The sequence below is a fragment of the Cibotium barometz genome, chromosome 6 (assembly GCF_041138505.1).
Source record: "Cibotium barometz isolate CiBa-2024 chromosome 6, ASM4113850v1, whole genome shotgun sequence".
Classification (NCBI taxonomy): Eukaryota; Viridiplantae; Streptophyta; class Polypodiopsida; order Cyatheales; family Cibotiaceae; genus Cibotium; species Cibotium barometz.
Genome location: NC_141051.1, coordinates 2,327,611 through 2,344,675, shown reverse-complemented (window position 1 = coordinate 2,344,675; position 17,065 = coordinate 2,327,611). Strand labels below are relative to the sequence as shown.

General features: G+C 44.5%; 1 protein-coding gene across 4 annotated transcripts in view; it reads left to right on the top strand.

Moving 5' to 3' along the window:
- Positions 1-229: 229 nt before the first annotated feature.
- Positions 230-17,065, top strand: part of TOR (target of rapamycin) — a 167,707-nt gene continuing 150,871 nt past the window's right edge. For all 4 annotated transcript variants that reach the window (XM_086799123.1, XM_086799124.1, XM_086799122.1 and 1 more), the window contains exons 1-19: positions 230-648; positions 731-1,069; positions 5,928-6,002; positions 6,131-6,303; positions 6,652-6,750; positions 6,852-7,011; positions 7,102-7,245; positions 7,348-7,517; positions 7,717-7,921; positions 8,028-8,237; positions 9,980-10,132; positions 10,243-10,364; positions 10,496-10,595; positions 10,679-10,774; positions 10,913-11,043; positions 11,754-11,856; positions 11,933-12,127; positions 12,206-12,295; positions 12,568-12,603. In XM_086799123.1, coding sequence (XP_086655249.1) covers positions 544-648; positions 731-1,069; positions 5,928-6,002; positions 6,131-6,303; positions 6,652-6,750; positions 6,852-7,011; positions 7,102-7,245; positions 7,348-7,517; positions 7,717-7,921; positions 8,028-8,237; positions 9,980-10,132; positions 10,243-10,364; positions 10,496-10,595; positions 10,679-10,774; positions 10,913-11,043; positions 11,754-11,856; positions 11,933-12,127; positions 12,206-12,295; positions 12,568-12,603 — 2,706 coding nt within the window. In that variant the 5' untranslated portion in view covers positions 230-543. The remainder of the gene's footprint in view (positions 649-730; positions 1,070-5,927; positions 6,003-6,130; positions 6,304-6,651; positions 6,751-6,851; positions 7,012-7,101; positions 7,246-7,347; positions 7,518-7,716; positions 7,922-8,027; positions 8,238-9,979; positions 10,133-10,242; positions 10,365-10,495; positions 10,596-10,678; positions 10,775-10,912; positions 11,044-11,753; positions 11,857-11,932; positions 12,128-12,205; positions 12,296-12,567; positions 12,604-17,065) is intronic.

Sequence of the window (17,065 nt, the reverse complement as noted above, 5' to 3'; positions counted from 1 at the left end):
ACTAATTAATTAATGAGAAAAAAACGTTGTGGGCGCTTATTAGGAGAGATCCGAATGGATGTTTTTGCTATTTTTAAATAAATATACTAAACAATCAGCGACATAAAGATTTAATTCATTTAAAAATTAACGCACCTTAGTGAAACCAAACGTTAACTAATTAAAAATCAAATTGGGTGCAAATTTTATGATCTTAATAATAATAATATTTTCAAATCACAGTCTTAATAAACAACTCGTAGTGCGTGCAGTGGAGACTGTCTCTATTCCTCCGCTGTTCACAGAGCCTATTATGACCTCAGGGACTATACGGATCTTCCCAAAGCCCTAATCTTACGCAGTCGAAACTCTAAATCACACAGACGCCATTTGCAGACATAATTTCGTTTGCTTCGCTTCATTGCAGGAGCAACCAGCTTGGTCCCCCAGAACCCACAGAGACGCCATAGCCATTGCTTCGTTTCCCTTGTTTAACCATAGGATCGATAGAGCTATGGTGCTTCACCCCACCAGAAATTGACGGTTTCGAGCTGTCGCTTACCGATGGCCGCTCCGCCCCCTCCCCCTTCTCCTGCGCCGCGGGCACCAGGCGGCCCCGACACCCTGCGTCGCTTGCTGGCTGACCTATGCACTCGCGGCCATCCCAAGGTACCCTCATCGTCATAGGCATAAGCTTGCTTCGATTCCTTCCTTCTCATATTTCAATCCTTACATTGCCATGTCTGTGCAGGATGGAGCTGCTGTGCATTTCAGAAGGCATATCGAGGAAGAAGCTCGTGATTTGGGAGGGGAGGGTTTCACTAGGTTTATGGACAATTTGTACCACAGAATCAACACACTGATCGAAAGCTCCGAGGTAACAGACAACCTGGGTGCACTGCGTGCTATCGACGAGCTTATTGATGTGAAGCTGGGTGAGAAGGCATCAAAGTTGTCACGGTTTGCGGGATACCTGTGGCATGCATTTGAGGAGAAACATGACCCTGATGTCCTACTGGTTGCAAGCAAGGTCCTTGGCCATTTTGCTCGAGCTGGAGGGGCTGCCATGGCAGATGAAGTCGAGCGCCAGGTTTGCCGATCCCACCCACTCGTCATAGTGTGGTTTTTGCTGCCGCATTCACAACGTATGTTTCAACATCCCCAAGTACATGAGTGGTTTCAAATGTTTGCCATTGCACCTGGCTAAAGAAGAGGCTCAGGTACTCAGAGACTAGTTGGAGTACCGACTTTTCACTTCACAACCCTCCATACAACAGACCAACTGTGCCCTCTGCCATGACACTGGCCTACACTGCAAGGTCTTATCACCTATTGTGGGGGGTGTTTCTCTTCTTAATATGCCCAAATCCTTAAGCGAGAGTATAATTACAAATCGCTATTAGCACCTACAAGGCTGGGCTCAACAATTGGTTCAATTTGATAACGTGTGACAACTAACTTGATTGTAAGGAAACAGAGTCTGACTACCAAAACAAAACTCGACCGAGGCAAGGAAATTTGGTCTAGAATCTTGTGGACTAAGATCTATATACAAGGGGAGGTGCCACTTTTTATTTTTAAAGAACTAACAGACATTCAGAGCCTAGAGTTGGTGGTAACATCGACTACAAAGATCCAGCAGCCTTTAGCCACATAATTTTTCCTCATGGTGGACGAGGCTGACAAGTTCTAGTACTATTAAAAGTTCTAAATTAGGTGTCTTAAGGACAGACTTCATACAATCGGTGGTATCTGGAGATGATATGGTGTCAGCAGTACCTATGATGGTCGAGGTTTTCAGTAGCTTAGTGCACACAGGGCAGGATGATGAGTTTGCAGACTCGTTACATGGTTGAATTGCATGTCTTTCATTGATGGGGCCAAGTATGCAGGTTATATGGATCTTTGTGGAGGTCATGCTTGATGGTATAGAATTTGAGGAGTTTTCAAACCTGTTTTCAAACATCTCAGTGCATCATGTTTTTTGGATATAGAAGCAGAAGTGTTAGACTGAGGCTAGGATAGAGTACCAGTTCATGTACTAGTTATAGATTTTTCAGCTGCTGCAGTAGCCACTGCCCTAGTTTATTGAGATACGGTGGTGCATGGGGGAGGATTGCTGAACCAATATAAGCTAGAGGAGATGTTCACTTGCATTATCTCCAACACTCTGATGCATGTGTCAGGCGAGGCTACTAGTAACCGAGGATGTCGAGGTTGTTGGACTGCTTACAAATGGCTAGTTGAGCCTAACTATGCGGAAGCTGGGGTTCTAGGTGGAACTAACACTTGACAGATGTTCCATGACTAGTTTTGATTGGAACATGGATTGGGTGTAAGTAAGATGGTATGTTTTGTCCTTCATTTTGCATGGATTAGGCTAACCCTCAAAGTTGATGTAAGGTTTGACCTTGGTGTTCAGTGGGGAATTCGGTTACTTCAAGGCAAGGTTGTGGGGGGGGAAGTTGGCTGTTCCATCTACGATCGCATGCTTAAATGGGGTTTTATGTGGGGTGTGCCATGGTGGTATGGGATGCCAAGGTGCATTGCCATGTAGGATCTCTTGAAGTTTTTGGATTTCACGTTTGAGACACTCTGTGCTTTGGCATAGTTAACCTCCGATAGCTTTGAGGAGAAGTGCTAGTTTGTGAGTGACAACAAGTTAACATATCTTTTTGGCTGTCTAGGCATGGGAAATCACCAGAAGGGTGACAGGTTTTCTGATTCATCTTACACTCTCATGATGCTCCAATGATGTCATTGTAGTTCGATACAAGAGGTAGCCTCAAGTGTACATGAGAGAATGAGGAGTTTGCAACTTCTTTTCTAGGACTTCGTGCCTAAGACCAGCTAAGTTTTAGGATTGCTTGAAATGAACTGAGCTCAATGAAACTCCTTGCGATTACGAGGAATCATGATGATTATGAGAATTTGAAGTCATCCTGCTTGTCCTATGGGTTGCAGACCATGGACAAGTTAGATGAGGATTATACTTGTAAGTTTCTAGAAGTAAACAACTAGTTTGAGCTGGTTGTGTGTTATGTCTTCAGGATTTACGAGGACAAAGGACACATAGAACACCTGATGGGGAGTTTTACTTGCCCAAAAGGGAGACCTTTCATTAGTTTTATTAGTCAATAAGAATATTTCCTCAAAATATTTCGTCTTCATGAATGTTGGAGCTCAAAATTCCTTGAGTCCTAAAGGGACTAGTCTAAGAATTGGTTGATAGAACCTCTCTTGTTCTGGACACTGAAAAAATTGTCCTAAAGGATCTCTTTGGATGGTTGAGATTGTTGAGCTAACAAACAGTGGGCCTTGAGATAGTGGACACTCGTTATGCTTATTTTGACCCGATTTGGCACGCATTGGTTATGGTTGTTTGGACTAGATTTGGGTGTTTTGGATGGATCAGAGTAGATGAGTCACCTCAAAAGTAACTAGAGTTGACCTCTAGCCATAAGCTTGTTGGAGTTCTGGACTACCCGCTCTTATCATAGCTCCTCCTCTGCTTGATGTCTTAAGGACTTGTCTTCTATATGCTTCACACGGGGAGCTTGGCTCGTTTTTTTTGTCCTTGGAATTGGATGCTCTTGATAGGCTTAACCTTAAGCAAGGTCTATAGCATGAATCCACTGTGTGACAATATTCAGCTTCTGAAGCAAATCCTTCATTTTTTCCTCAAGGCTTTTCAATTGTGGCCTCATGGTCTTGGCATCATCATTCTCTTCCCAATAACTTTAACTCTAAGAATATGCTATAGTGCTAAAGCAATCATGCCAGATTGTTTAGTTTTCATGCGCTTTGTCCACCCTAACCTAAAAGCCCCTAATTTTTCCTTCACCTAGAAACCATAATTTGGGTAGAAGAATGTTGGTCGTAACATTGATGCCCCAATTACAGCTAGAACTTTAAGGTTAAGAAATCAGCCCTGGTTTGTGGAACAGGCTCCAATTTCTGAAACTGTGTACATTATAAAGCATATTATTACATTGAAAAGGTTGAACGTACTTAAAGTTCTATATGTTACATTGAGAAAGTTGAACACACTTACTTTGTGTACTTGTACCATATACCTCCCCTAAGTACAGTACACTAAGTTTTGTACAACCTTAATTGTGTGTTTAATCAAGCCACTTTCAAGATCTTAGAGGAAACCATTTCAATTGTGATAATGTTCAAGGTAAACTACTTTAACAAGCTTAAAGTCTTTATGATTTACTTGATTAAAAACAACAATGATGCAAGATGGAATCTGTGCACCTGAGTCCACTGCCTAGAGTTTTGAGGACATTCGGGCTTCTTCTCACTGCCCTGAACAATCTCCCACAAACCCTTGTGGATGAACTAGATCCGTATTTGTAGCTTCCAATGGGCATAGTTGGGTCCGTTCAACTTGTCATCCTTGTTCGTAAGAGGGGGGGGGGTGGGGGGGGGGAGCCATATCCACAGCAACAAAGAACACAAATCTCAGCACTCCAAAACTCCTCTTGAGTGCTTTCCAATGAAGCAAGGCACCAGGACCAATCAGCCCCCTCTCAAAACTGAGAGAGAAAGAGGCTGGACAGCAGCAAAACAGTCCTAGAACCACTGGGAACCTCCTACCGGAAGGATAGGGACTCGTGGAGGAAGAGGAAGATGTAGTGCCACTTGTCTGGAAACACCTCATGCAAGAAACTCACCACCAATAGATGCTGAAGCAGAAAACGTAGCCACACACCACAACCTGCCTCTGTAGAACAAAACGCAGCCTAGAAGGCTGGCCGACAGCAAGAAGATGGCTGGACCAGAAAATGCAGCAGGATACAGAGTAATGCAGCCACTGTTGATGCTGATCTGCAGCCTGGAGAAGCGATGGAAGCAAATGCACAGCACAAAAGAAGACGGCGAGTAGAATGCAGAGTGTCGGAGCAGCCTGAACCTAAGCGAGTGATACCATGTTGGAGAATGCACAGGATCACCTTTTATAATAGCAATCAGCTTTACAATGGCAATAGCCAGCAGAAGTGTTGAACAATGTGCAAGGGATTGGATGGATACAAGTGAATATGAGGACCAGCTTTATATAGTGGAGATGTGACCTGGTTGACTGCCTTTGGAAACAGGCCGACCTGCTCAAGACTTACTACACAAGAGAAAAATACATAAAAGCCTATGAAATAGGCACAACCCCATAACACTGAGATGCACAAATTCTAACACCTACATATTGTCATCAGTATACCTTGTTATGATGATTGGATGCTTAAATTTTTCCTCTTTGTCTTGCTGGTGCATCTGGTGCATCTAGAGTCTGAATGCCACCACAGGGACTCGATTGTTATTGCACCAGTGGTTGATCGTTTTTATCAGATCTTAGTGCTCAGAATGCTAGTTGACCAGGGTGTCAATGGCTCATATGAGCTTGATTGCTGCTGGGCCTGCTACAAGGGGCCTCATTTTTGCTGAGATTGATGGGTCGATTTGTCACCCTAAATTCACAGCTTCTTTTGTTCATAAATGGCAACTCTGGAACAGTCCCCTGGTATGTAATGGCCTCTGGGCAAGCCATTTTGTGATGACCTTGTCCTGCTCCTTTTGGCTAGGAATGGATGCCCTATGGTGTTAATTTGCTTCTTCAGATAGCCTTCCAATCATCAATATCTTCTGCCAAACCACCACCAGCTGGGGGGTCTCTTCATTCTTCTGACAGCTCAGAGGCATGTCTACTAACATCTCAAACCATCTAGCTGAGGGGTATCTCAGTTTCAGGTCTGCTGAGAGGCATGTTTACTCACGTCTTCTGCCATCTTGAGCTGACCATGTCAAAGGCTACTTTGAAGGCATAGCGTGATAGCTGATTATAAGTTTTTTTTACTTTTAAACTTCTTTCATGCTTAAGCTCACTAAGAAGGCATAAGTCCCAATGGTATGATACATCGTTGGCTGATTTGTGGTGCTTTTTATAGGTGAAGCATGCACTACACTGGCTGCAAGAGGAACGCGTGGAGTCTCGTCGCTTTGCCGCTGTTCTCATTCTAAAAGTATGTGATGTCTGTTCTGTTTATGGGTCCCAGTGTAAACTTCTGGTTATTAGTACCAAAAAATGAGAAAACTTATAACTTAGCTCCAGCAGGACTCCACTTCTCAAGATCATTTCTATCTGGTGCAGGAAATGGCTGAAAATGCCCCTACCATGTTCAATGTTCATGTTCCTGAATTTGTTGATGCCGTGTGGGTAGCATTGCGAGATCCAAAACTTCATGTTAGAGAGAGAGCAGTGGAAGCTCTAAGGGCCTGCCTTTGTGTGATAGAGAAGAGGGAGACACGGTGGCGGGTGCAGTGGTAATGCCATCCATTGTAAAAATCTGCTGAGGTTTTACCGTCGAATTTATTTTGAAGGTTTAGAAATGTCATAAAGTGAGGGCATTGTGAGAGATTTTATGACAGCTAATTGGCCGTCATTTCCTTCACCCTTGTTTGGGGAGTCCAACAGGAGCTCGATGCCTTCATGACAAGTGTGAATGTAATGTGTGTTATTAGATGTGTGCTCAAGGCTTTCAAAATATTAAGTAAATGGCGCTTTTTTGATGCGTACCTGTCATGCCTTTTGTAGAAACCTTTTTTTTTTGGGCGTAAAAGTGTTGCATGCATGCACCTTCGATCTTTGACTTTTGTGCCATTTATCGGTAGGTATTACCGCATGTTTGAAGCAACTCAAGATGGTCTTGGAAAGAACGCAAGTGTTGAAAGTATACATGGATCATTGCTTGCAGTTGGAGAACTTCTAAGGTTGGGCAGTAATCCATAATTACCATGTCTTCATTTCAACGTTGTTGCTTGTAGCAGCTGAAGGTAGAATTTTGAAATGTCCTGCTTTGGTCTAAGAACAGGAACACTGGGGAATTCATGATGTCCCGGTACAAAGAAGTAGCAGATATTGTCTTCAAATATCGTGATCATCGGGATCGCCTTGTTCGAAGAAGCATCACTGCGCTGCTTCCTCGTATTGCCCACTTTCTGAGGGATCGTTTTGTCTCTGCGTATCTCAAGGTGCTTCTTATAAAATGTGTGCCTTGCAAGTTTCAAGATGTTTTGCTTTGCTACATTATAATCTCTTACCCGTATCCATGAATGCATAAGATCTGTATGGACCATCTGCTCGCTGTCATGAAGAATCCAACCGAGCGTGGTAGTGGATTTGTTGCACTGGCAGAGATGGCAGGGGCAGTTGGTGGGGAATTAGAGTCTTACCTGCCAGTTGTGGCAGGCCTTTTAAGAGAGGCAGTAAGGCTTCAACTATCAGTACTCCAGAAGATTTTATGTTTTTTGTCTTGAATGGGGGATTTATATGTGCAATTTGGGTTTCTTTTCTTGGTGATATAACAGATTGCACCTAGGAGAGGCAGGCCCTCAATGGAAGCCTTGGCTTGTGTTGGCAGTCTAGCAAAGGCAATGGGGCCTGCTATGGAGGAACACGTGAGGGGGTTGTTGGATGCCATGTTTGTGGCAGGGTTAACACCCGTACTTGTCGAAGCGCTTGAAAGTATAGTTTCCAGGTATTGCTGGTTTACTTTTTATGATGTTGGTGTGGATGTTGTTGTAAAGGCAAGAATTGAGTGGACTTTTGATTTTAGCACACGAAAGCTAGATGTTGGGACACAAACAGTCATTGAATATTGTACTCTACTCATCCATGTGTCTGTAGGTGTATTACTCACTGGACCATTTTTGAACGTTTTTCTGTTATGTTGGCAGCTTGCCTTCTTTGCTATCCACTGTTCAGGAGCGCCTGCTAGATTCCATCTCATTTGTGCTGGCAAAATCATCGTATCGCTCCGCCAAAGCAACCATGGTGCCTACTCGTCCCCCTATTGTGCCCAGTTCGCCACAATCATTGGAGTTAACTGGCCCTGCTCTAGTACAACTTGCATTAAGGACATTGACAACGTTTGATCTGAAGGTCCGTTTCTTTGGGAAAATTTTAATGTATGTTGTCTTGCTTTTTGTGTGTATCTCTTTGGAACCCCCTTTTTCGTCTTTCTTTAGAGAGCATACTTGCTGGTCAGGGTCATGAACTGTTGGAGTTCACAAGGGCGGCTGTGATACCTTACTTGGAGGACGAGGATGCGATTACAAGAAGAGATGCTGCAGTTTGCTGCTGTAGGCTTATGGAGCACTCTTTCTCTTGCTCTGGATCGGCTAATTCAAACTTTACCTCTAATAGAGCGGTTCGTTCTGGGGCGGGATCTTGGAGGCGTCGGCATCTTATTGAAGAGGTATGAATTTCCATAAACATGCTCTTTTTCCTTGTATTTTGTTACATAATCCTCCCTTGAGATTTTGTTTTGTGCCCATATATGATTCATCTGATCTCAAAATGCAGAATATATTTCAGAGAGATATAGTCATCTGCATATTAGATCTATCTTGTGCAACCATCTTCTCCGGATTAAGTAGTACATGGTACCATACTTTACTGCTTAGGCCTAGCAGGAGCAGCACCTCTGTTAGTATTTAGATTTTTTGAATTACATGTTAAATATAGAAATCCATTTTAGCTGGGCAGATGCCCAAGGGCAAGGACCTGAATCAGGCCTTGGGTTAGCTCAAGGCTGTACACCTTGAGGGTGGGCTCTGGTTTTCTGGGACATGGAGGCTTGGGTGAGCTTAGGACGGTGTCAATCTAACCTGAGGCTTGGGGATGCACGATAGTGGAGCTATGGTTGGGACGTGAGCATGACAACACTTTCAGTAAGGTCCAAGCATAGTTGCAAAGAAAATCGTTTCATTTATTTTTAATGAAACGAGACATTTCAAAAACGTTTCTTTCCCTCCCACATGTTATTAGTACAATTTGGGTGTTTTTTTAACCCAGGAGGCTGCTGATGCGGACATCGAGGATGTTGAGGATTGAGTGCCCAGACTCCAGATTGAGGACTCTAGTCTTTGGGGCTACCAGGCTCCTCTAATTTGTCATGCATCTATCAACATGCTTTACTTTGTGTATTTCAGACTTCAGTTTTCTTTTCTTGTATTAGCTCAAGATTCAGAATTTTGAGTGTTCAGCGGACTGTGTCACTCTTGCTTGCTTTATATTGTTTCTTGAGTTGAGTAGTTGCCATTATTGATGATGGAATTCGAATCTTGAGTCTTGATGTTGCCAGTTTATTTATGCCAATTGGTCGGTTGGGTGCCCACTGTAATTGGGTCACCTTGAATCTTTAGTTTTAACTTGTAAACATGTTTTAATGTGTAAATGATGCATGTTGAATATTGTTTTGCAGGCAAGGCAACATATTTTTTTGCATATTATAAACTTGTATATAATTTTTGGGGCGTGTAACCCCCCCCCCCCCTCTTGTATGAAACGTTTTTGAAATGTCTAGGATTTGAAAGAAACGTTTTTGAAACACGTTTCTAAAAACGCCTGACAACTATGGACCACCCAAGGTACTAATGAGCAGCAGGTCAAAGGTGGTTGAAAGATTGTTTTATGGCTGTTAAGGTAGGTACAGATGTCAGTTTCGACAGCTCTTGCAAAAGCAAAATTGCAGGGGAAGAAACTACCCAGACACCCATTATGTTTTCCTTCCAAGGATTTGTAAGCAATAACATCAGCCTACAAGACCACCCAGTCACTTTAGGCATTTTAGAGACTAGCAACATCTGAATTACATCCGTTATGAGAGGTCAGGAGGGGTTACTGGAGGCACCAAAGCATGGAGCAAGCGATGGTTGATTTGCATTGTGATTATGTTTCGTGGACATTCATACATCTTGGCTCATTTATAGGAACTGTCTGTCATCAAATTTTTTACTTTTGATGGTTTGTCAATGGATCCCATTTGGATGTTTGAACCAGAATTCCTGCATTGTTTTTTAGGTTTCAGTAAAGTTGTCCTCTAAGAGAAATTCAAATTATCTGAAACTACTGTCTGGATATAATTTTCTGTCCCCTTATTTTTTGTGGTGGTGGTGGCTTTCTGCTTGTTGGGGGGGTGGGGAGGGGAGTGGCCAGATTCTAGAAAGGCTTCTAGTTGCAGCAGTTGCAGATGCAAATGCCGGTGTTCGAAAGGCAGTTTTGTTCTCTTTGCATGGAAATAGAAATTTTGATGCGTTTTTAGCTCAAGCCGATAGCTTACGTGCTATATTCATTTCTCTGAATGATGAGGTAAAGCACATTGCCTATTATGATACCGTGCTTGTTTGGATTTGAAAGGTGAGCTCGTGCTTCTTCTGTACAGTCTAATGGCGATATGGAATTTTGATTTCCTGGTACAGGCCCTTGAAGTGAGGGAGCTTGCTATCTCCATGGCTGGCAGGCTTTCAGATCAAAATCCCGCGTATGTTCTTCCAGCCCTTCGCTGCCATCTTGTGCAGCTCTTAACTGACCTTGGACAAAGGTGTGATGCTCTCTTATTGATCTTTGTGTCAAGGGTTTTTTTGGGGTTTGACTCAAGGTTTTCTGAACATTTTTTGGGATTTATGGAACGGCTTTTGGTTACATCATATTTTGTACTTCATTAAACTGCAGTCCAGACAGTAAAAACAGGGAGGAGAGTGCTCAGCTTCTTGGCTGCCTCATCAGATCTTGTGAACGCTTAGTGCTTCCATATATTGGACCAGTCCATAAGGTGCTTAATTCTTTATGGCGCACATGCTTTCAATGAGATAAGTGTGGCTATATTTGACAGTGCTTGAAGGTTTCTTATGATAGGTCCTACTAGAAAAACTGCAAGATGGATCAGCTGGAGCTGCGAACAATGGAGTGGTCACAGGGGTTCTTGCAACAGTGGGTGAGCTAGCACGGGTGGTATGTATCCTGCAACTTACACCGTTATAAGGTTTTTTTGTCTCCATGATAGTGCTTAACTGGTAACTTGTGTCCTAAAGCACTTCCAGCTATCGCCTGTAAACCTGTCTTGATAGTGGCAGATTTGTGTTTTCACAGGGTGGCCTCGCTATGCGACAATATCTTGGTAAATTGATGCCTCTAATAAGGGATGTTCTCCTTGATGGAGCAGCAATTGTCAAAAGGGAGGTTGCCGTTTCTACACTTGGACAGCTGATTCAAAGTACTGGGTCAGTTTCCTCCCTTGAAATGAGCTGATGGAAATAATTTGGTGGTTCTGTATCCCTTCACATTTGCATTTCTACACATGTGCAGATTGACATACACAAATGCATCTAATGCTTGTAGGATTGTATTGGAGGCAATCTTACTTGTGAGAAAGACACTTCTTGAGAGTACAAGAAGGTCATCTTGGGAGGATTTTCAATGGAAACCTGTGGAGCATTTGTACCATCATTGTGCTGTAAGGATATAACATATAGGGAAGACCTTGCTTCTCTTGAAGCTGTAGACCTTTCTTCACTCTTGACCTGTATCCATCAACACCTGAATGCATGTGCCATGTATGTACAGGTAGTCTAGGAGAGTTACATAAATTGTGAGCCCTATTTATTAAAGGGTCAGGGTCACATACAGATGGGTACGGATGCAATAAATGCAGGTCTGTGATGGAAGCTTGCACCTGTGCGAGAATGTGGAGGCTGGAATCATTTGCAACCTGTTTTTGTCATATGAGTTCATGACTCAAATGGGTTGGGTCTTAGGGGGAAAACGTAAACAAACAGTCTAAGTTGGATGTATGGACTGTTTATATTTACTTGTTGAACTGCTGCCAAAAGAAGCTATTAGGTTTCAGTGGCATGGTAGCAATGGCTTAGGGGTGATTGGCATGGTGGTTGATATAATGTATTTAATGGCTTTTACTTGTTACATTGTGCAGGTATGTCGTGACTCCTTACACAGACTATCCTGAACTACTGGGCTTATTGCTACGTCTATTGAATGGAGACCTTGCTTGGTCTACAAGAGGGGAAGTGCTTAAGGTATTCAGTTAGTTTATCATAAGGAGTTTGACCATCCTTAGTAGGACTTTGCTTTGACTCCTCACCATGATATCAGGTTTTAGGAATACTTGGTGCACTTGATCCTCATATACACAAGCACAATCAACAGTCACTGCAAGGCGGCCTGGGTGAAGGGAACCATGCTGTGGTTGCAGACGTGCGGCAGCAGATTCATTCTATGGAGGAGCTTCCTCTTGATGTTTGGCCTGCAGGAGGGCTGTTTATGACGTCTGAGGACTATTACTCGACGGTACTTTTAAGTTGAAGTGGGTCTCCATGTTGTGAGGAAGATAGTAGAAATCCATCACCATAAACCATTGCCCTGCAGGTTGCCATACATGCATTAATGCGCATATTAAAGGATCCCCAGTCAAGCTATCACCAGAAAGTGGTTGGCTCTCTCATGTTTATCTTTAAGGTAAGTTCAGTGAGCTAATCTACAAGCAACATCCAGCTTATTTGTTCCCCTAGCAGGATGAAACACTTGAGTGCATTTTTAATGGTTTATTCAGGTGTCATATTATAGATATATTAGTAAGGCTCTTTGTTAAGTAGTATGATGTACACCCTATGTGCGCTAGTTGAATTAATGGTATTACGTTGCACATTACAAGGCTAGTGTTGATTTGTTTCTTGTAACTACCTTATGCTTTCAAAGATTAGTAACTGTGAACAATTTTTGAATTTCAGACTATGGGACTAGGCTGTGTGCCTTATCTTCCAAAGGTGAGTGTCATGGTTCTGATTGTGGGGATGATGTTATTTCTGTAACTATTCTTCAATGGGGTTTTTGACGCAATTTTTTTCAAGTATTTTAACACCATGACTTAGCATGTGTTTTCATCTAGTTTTGATGCAAACTCTCTCTCAGATGTAGATTATCACCTCATATGTTTCAGCCACATGGCTAACTTGTAACTCTGTCCTCACATGATCCTTTTTTATAGGTAGATAGTTTTTTATAATTTTCCATGGCTAGTCACTTCATGAAATTTTTGTGTACCACTTTCTTGGTCTTATAGACCCTTTGGGGTCTTTTGCAGAACACAACCCCCCCCCCCCCCCCCCCCCCCCCTTGCCCTCCCCTCTCTCTCTCACGAGGATACCAACCGGGTTATCCGGTTAGACCTTCTCAGCCTCTACACTCATTGCACATGGATCACACCTCCGGAGCTTCCCACGAAGATGCACTTCTACAGAGATCACTTCCTCACACACTCACTGAGGATGGCTTCATCTAGCAGCCAGGCTATTTGAGTGTTCACATGTCCCATGCCATGCGGATTGCGATTGGCCAGATACTGGTTTCATCCCACCGCCTCTGAGTGGAGACAGGTAGAGCTGAGCGCATCTTCAGAGCGAGGAAGCTCATACAGAGACCCAGAGAGGAGAGGATCTGCCGATTATGCCATAGAGAGGTTGAGATAGAGGAGCATTACATATGCCGCTGCCCCATATACTATGAGATCCGCGGGAACTATCTATTTCGTGAGGGATTCGGTACACTCTCTAGGATCATTGACTTCCAGGACTAGCATTGACTCGGCCTCTTCTTGTTTGAGCTCTGTAGACACAGGGACACACCTTCTTGAGAGAGCTTCGGCCCTAGCCACCCCGCCCCCTCCCTCGCTAGCCAACCATCACCAGTTTCTTCCGGACCCAGGATGTGGAGGACACCAATATAGTGGATCGTGTGGACCCTCCACGAGTTGCTCCGGACATACCTCGCCCGAGAGGAGGTGCCTCGGACCGAGTCTCCGCACTCCAGCGTGCCCGACGCCCCCGGCCGTCAGCCACGATCACCTCATCAGCTCTAGATCCAGGACATGCTCCACTGCCATCAAGCTACCTTTCGACGTGACATAGCTGAGGGAGACCTCTCGGTCATACTCATTAGCCCCATGCTTGATATTTTGGAGAGTGGTATACCATCTACTCGGAGCTGATGCCGCTCTCATGTTTCTATGTTCTTAGTATTCCATGATGAGTTTCCATGGATAGTTTTGTATCATTGCAGTGAGAGAGCTATGTTTATGTTTTCTTTCTGTTTTATTTTCCATTCCATGATGAGATATGCCATGGACATCATTGTATCGCTTTGGTCGCATAGGCTCATTGGGGTCTTTAGTAGACGCTTAATATATTTCTTTCTTTCTTCTTTCTTTCTCTCTCTCGCAACGGCGCGAACCTGTGCACCCTGCCCTGCTTGTGCCTGGCGTTGCTGTTATTAGCACTTGTTGCCCTCGTTGCCCGTTGCTGCCCATCGCTGCTGTGTTACCCATCTGGTGCCTTGCGCACTTCCAGAGGAGGCGCCGCTTACACAGGAGACTCCGCTGCATCATGTTCTTTTTGTGTTGCTCCTCTTTGCTCCATCCCACCTGCACGTGATATTTTGGCTATCCTGCTCGTGTTATTCTTCTTTGCTCCATCTCACCTGCATTCGATATTTTGGCCATTTCTTCTTCCGCTTCTATTCATGCGTACCATCTGCCTTGCTCTCACCACTTCCATGTGGCTTGCTTGTCAAGCACAAGCGCTAGTCGTCATCGGGGTTTTTTCTTTTTCTTTTTTGCCAAATAGCCAGAAAACCAGAGAATCAAAAATAGAAAAACCAAAAATCAGACCTCTCTCTCTCTCTCTCACCATGATGAGTTTCCATGGACAGTTTTGTTTCACCCCAGTGAGATAGCTATGTTTTGTTTCTGTTTGTTTTTCCATTCCATGATGAGATATGCCATGGACATTATTGTACCACTTTGGTCTCATAGGCCATCCGTGTAGCCACCCTGGCTGCCCACTATCTGCCGCCACTGTTTGGCCTTCACTTTTGGACCGGACAAAAGTGCCAGCTATCTTGGACTGGTCCAACCACTTGCATTGTCACTTTATACTGGTCTAGTCCATTGCATTGCACCTGGGCTATGCGCACCACTTGCACTGACACTATACCGCTTGTGTCTCGTGCTCACTTAATGAACACCACGCTCCTCGGCATGACGGCATGGCCACTTGATGGTCACCCTTGGACGAGCCCAAAGGCCAAGCGGCATTGTACAAAGGGATAGAGGATTGTGTGATTGGGATGATTCTGGCACTACTATTGCAACTTGAGTCTCATCTATTTCGTGTTCTCGTGTTCTCGCCATTCTGACTTTTCTTGCTCATCTGCTGTTCTTTCCATTCTGACTGCTAATGCTCATCCGTGTTCTTGCTCATCTCTATGTTTTGTGTGCTAGTGAGCTATGCGTGCGCCCCATAGCTCACGTTCCCCCTAGCTTGTGACACAGTTTGGCACACTTCCATTTGCCGGACCAAGCTTCAAGCCACATACTGGAGTTTTTGCAAGCCCGAGCTACGTCTTTGGTACCCTTGTAGGTCTGCGATTGTTTGCTGGCCCAACCTCCATCTATGGGACACCTGCAGGTCCAAGTTTTTCTCCCAACCAAAGTTTCATATTTGGGGGACCGAGCCCATTTCCTACGGTTGCGAAACAACAAACTATATTCTTTGGAACACCCCTCCTCTTGCCGGTGCGGGCTCACTTGTCGGTCTAGCCTTTACCACTACCACACAACCTCTTTGTTTGGCCTCTACACCAATTTCTAATGTGGACACCTTGCAACTCTAGCCCGAAATCTGCACTTCAGTTTGCTCACCTCCCTCGTCTCTACTTCGGACTGGGCCAACCCAACGCCGTCCACTGCAGCCTCACCCAGAGCTGGAACATGTCTACCTCTTCTGCTCCACGCGGCCGCCAACAGAGAACTTCATTGCAATCACCATGGATGATGAAGTTCCGGTGGATAACATTGATTTATCCTCTTCTTCCACCACCACCCCTGAAGGTTCTTCCTTCTCCACCCCCTCACCTGGGTCTGACACCAATGACCCAACCTATGTGACATCCCAGGATCCTCGAGAATCTCCTTTCACAGATGCCACTCCGGACCCCTTATGGGATGAGCTTCCTTGCACCAGGCTTCCACACACCTTGGATCTTCCCTCTGCTGCACGTGCCTGACATTTTGTGTGCAACTTTGACAGTGTGTCCCTCGAGGCACGCATCTACTCTGAGTACTTGACATATTTTTTGAGAGGAATGGGAGAGCTGCGTTGTGCCAACACCACCATCTAGCAACTATGCTCTCAGGAAGTAACCTGTCTTCAAGAGGAGCTGACACAAGCTACCACTACTATGACACAACTTCGTCATAAAGTTGCTACTCTCAGATCTTCTCTTACAGCATCCCAGCATCATGCCGCCATGCTGGAGGCAGAGCCTCAGTCTGCTAGGACACACCTTGCTACGGTTGATATGGATGTTGCACAACTTTCTTCGCTCAGGGAGCAGGCTGTCCAGTTTTAGGTTGTGAGACAGGCTCTGTGGTTTGCATTTGGAGGCCTCATGGCCACCCCTCTTGCCAGTCCGACCCAGAGTCAGAGTGCAGCTACTAGTGGACCATCATCTACAGGGCAGAATGGCTCTACTGATCCTCCTCACATTGAAGGCCTCTAGTTCAGTTTTGGTTACTGTTACATTACAAGTTTTAGTATGTAGGCTTTTATTCATTTCATTGTATATATCATCGAACATGTTGATCACATTATCTCTCTTGTAATCTCTATTTTGAACTCATAACCATCCCCCCGATGACTTGGCAGCCTCTCCATCCTCTACATCGGCTTTTCTCTGCAATTCACCAAGGACAGTGAATCGATTAGTGGTGGGTGATTTGTAGCCACCCTAGCTGCCTACTATTTGCCGCCACTCTTTGGCCTTGACTTTTGGACCGGACAAAAGTGCCAGCTACCTTGGACCGGTCCAACCACTTGCATTGTCACTTTAGACCGGTCCATACCATTGCATTGACACCTGGGGTAGGCCCACCTTTTGCACTAACACTATACCACTTGTCTCTTGTGTTCACTTAATGAACACCACGCTCCTCGGCGTGACAGCAGGGCCTCTTGATGGTCACCCTTGGACCAACCCAAAGGCCAAGCGGCATTGTACAAAGGGACAGGGGATTGTGTGATTGGGATCATTCTGGCACTACTACTGCAACTCGAGTCTCATCTATTTTGTGTTCTCGTGTTCTTGCCATTCTGACTGTTCTTGCTCATCTGCATGTTCTTGCCATTCTGACTGTTCGTGCTCATCTGTGTTTCTTGCTCATCTCTGTGTTCT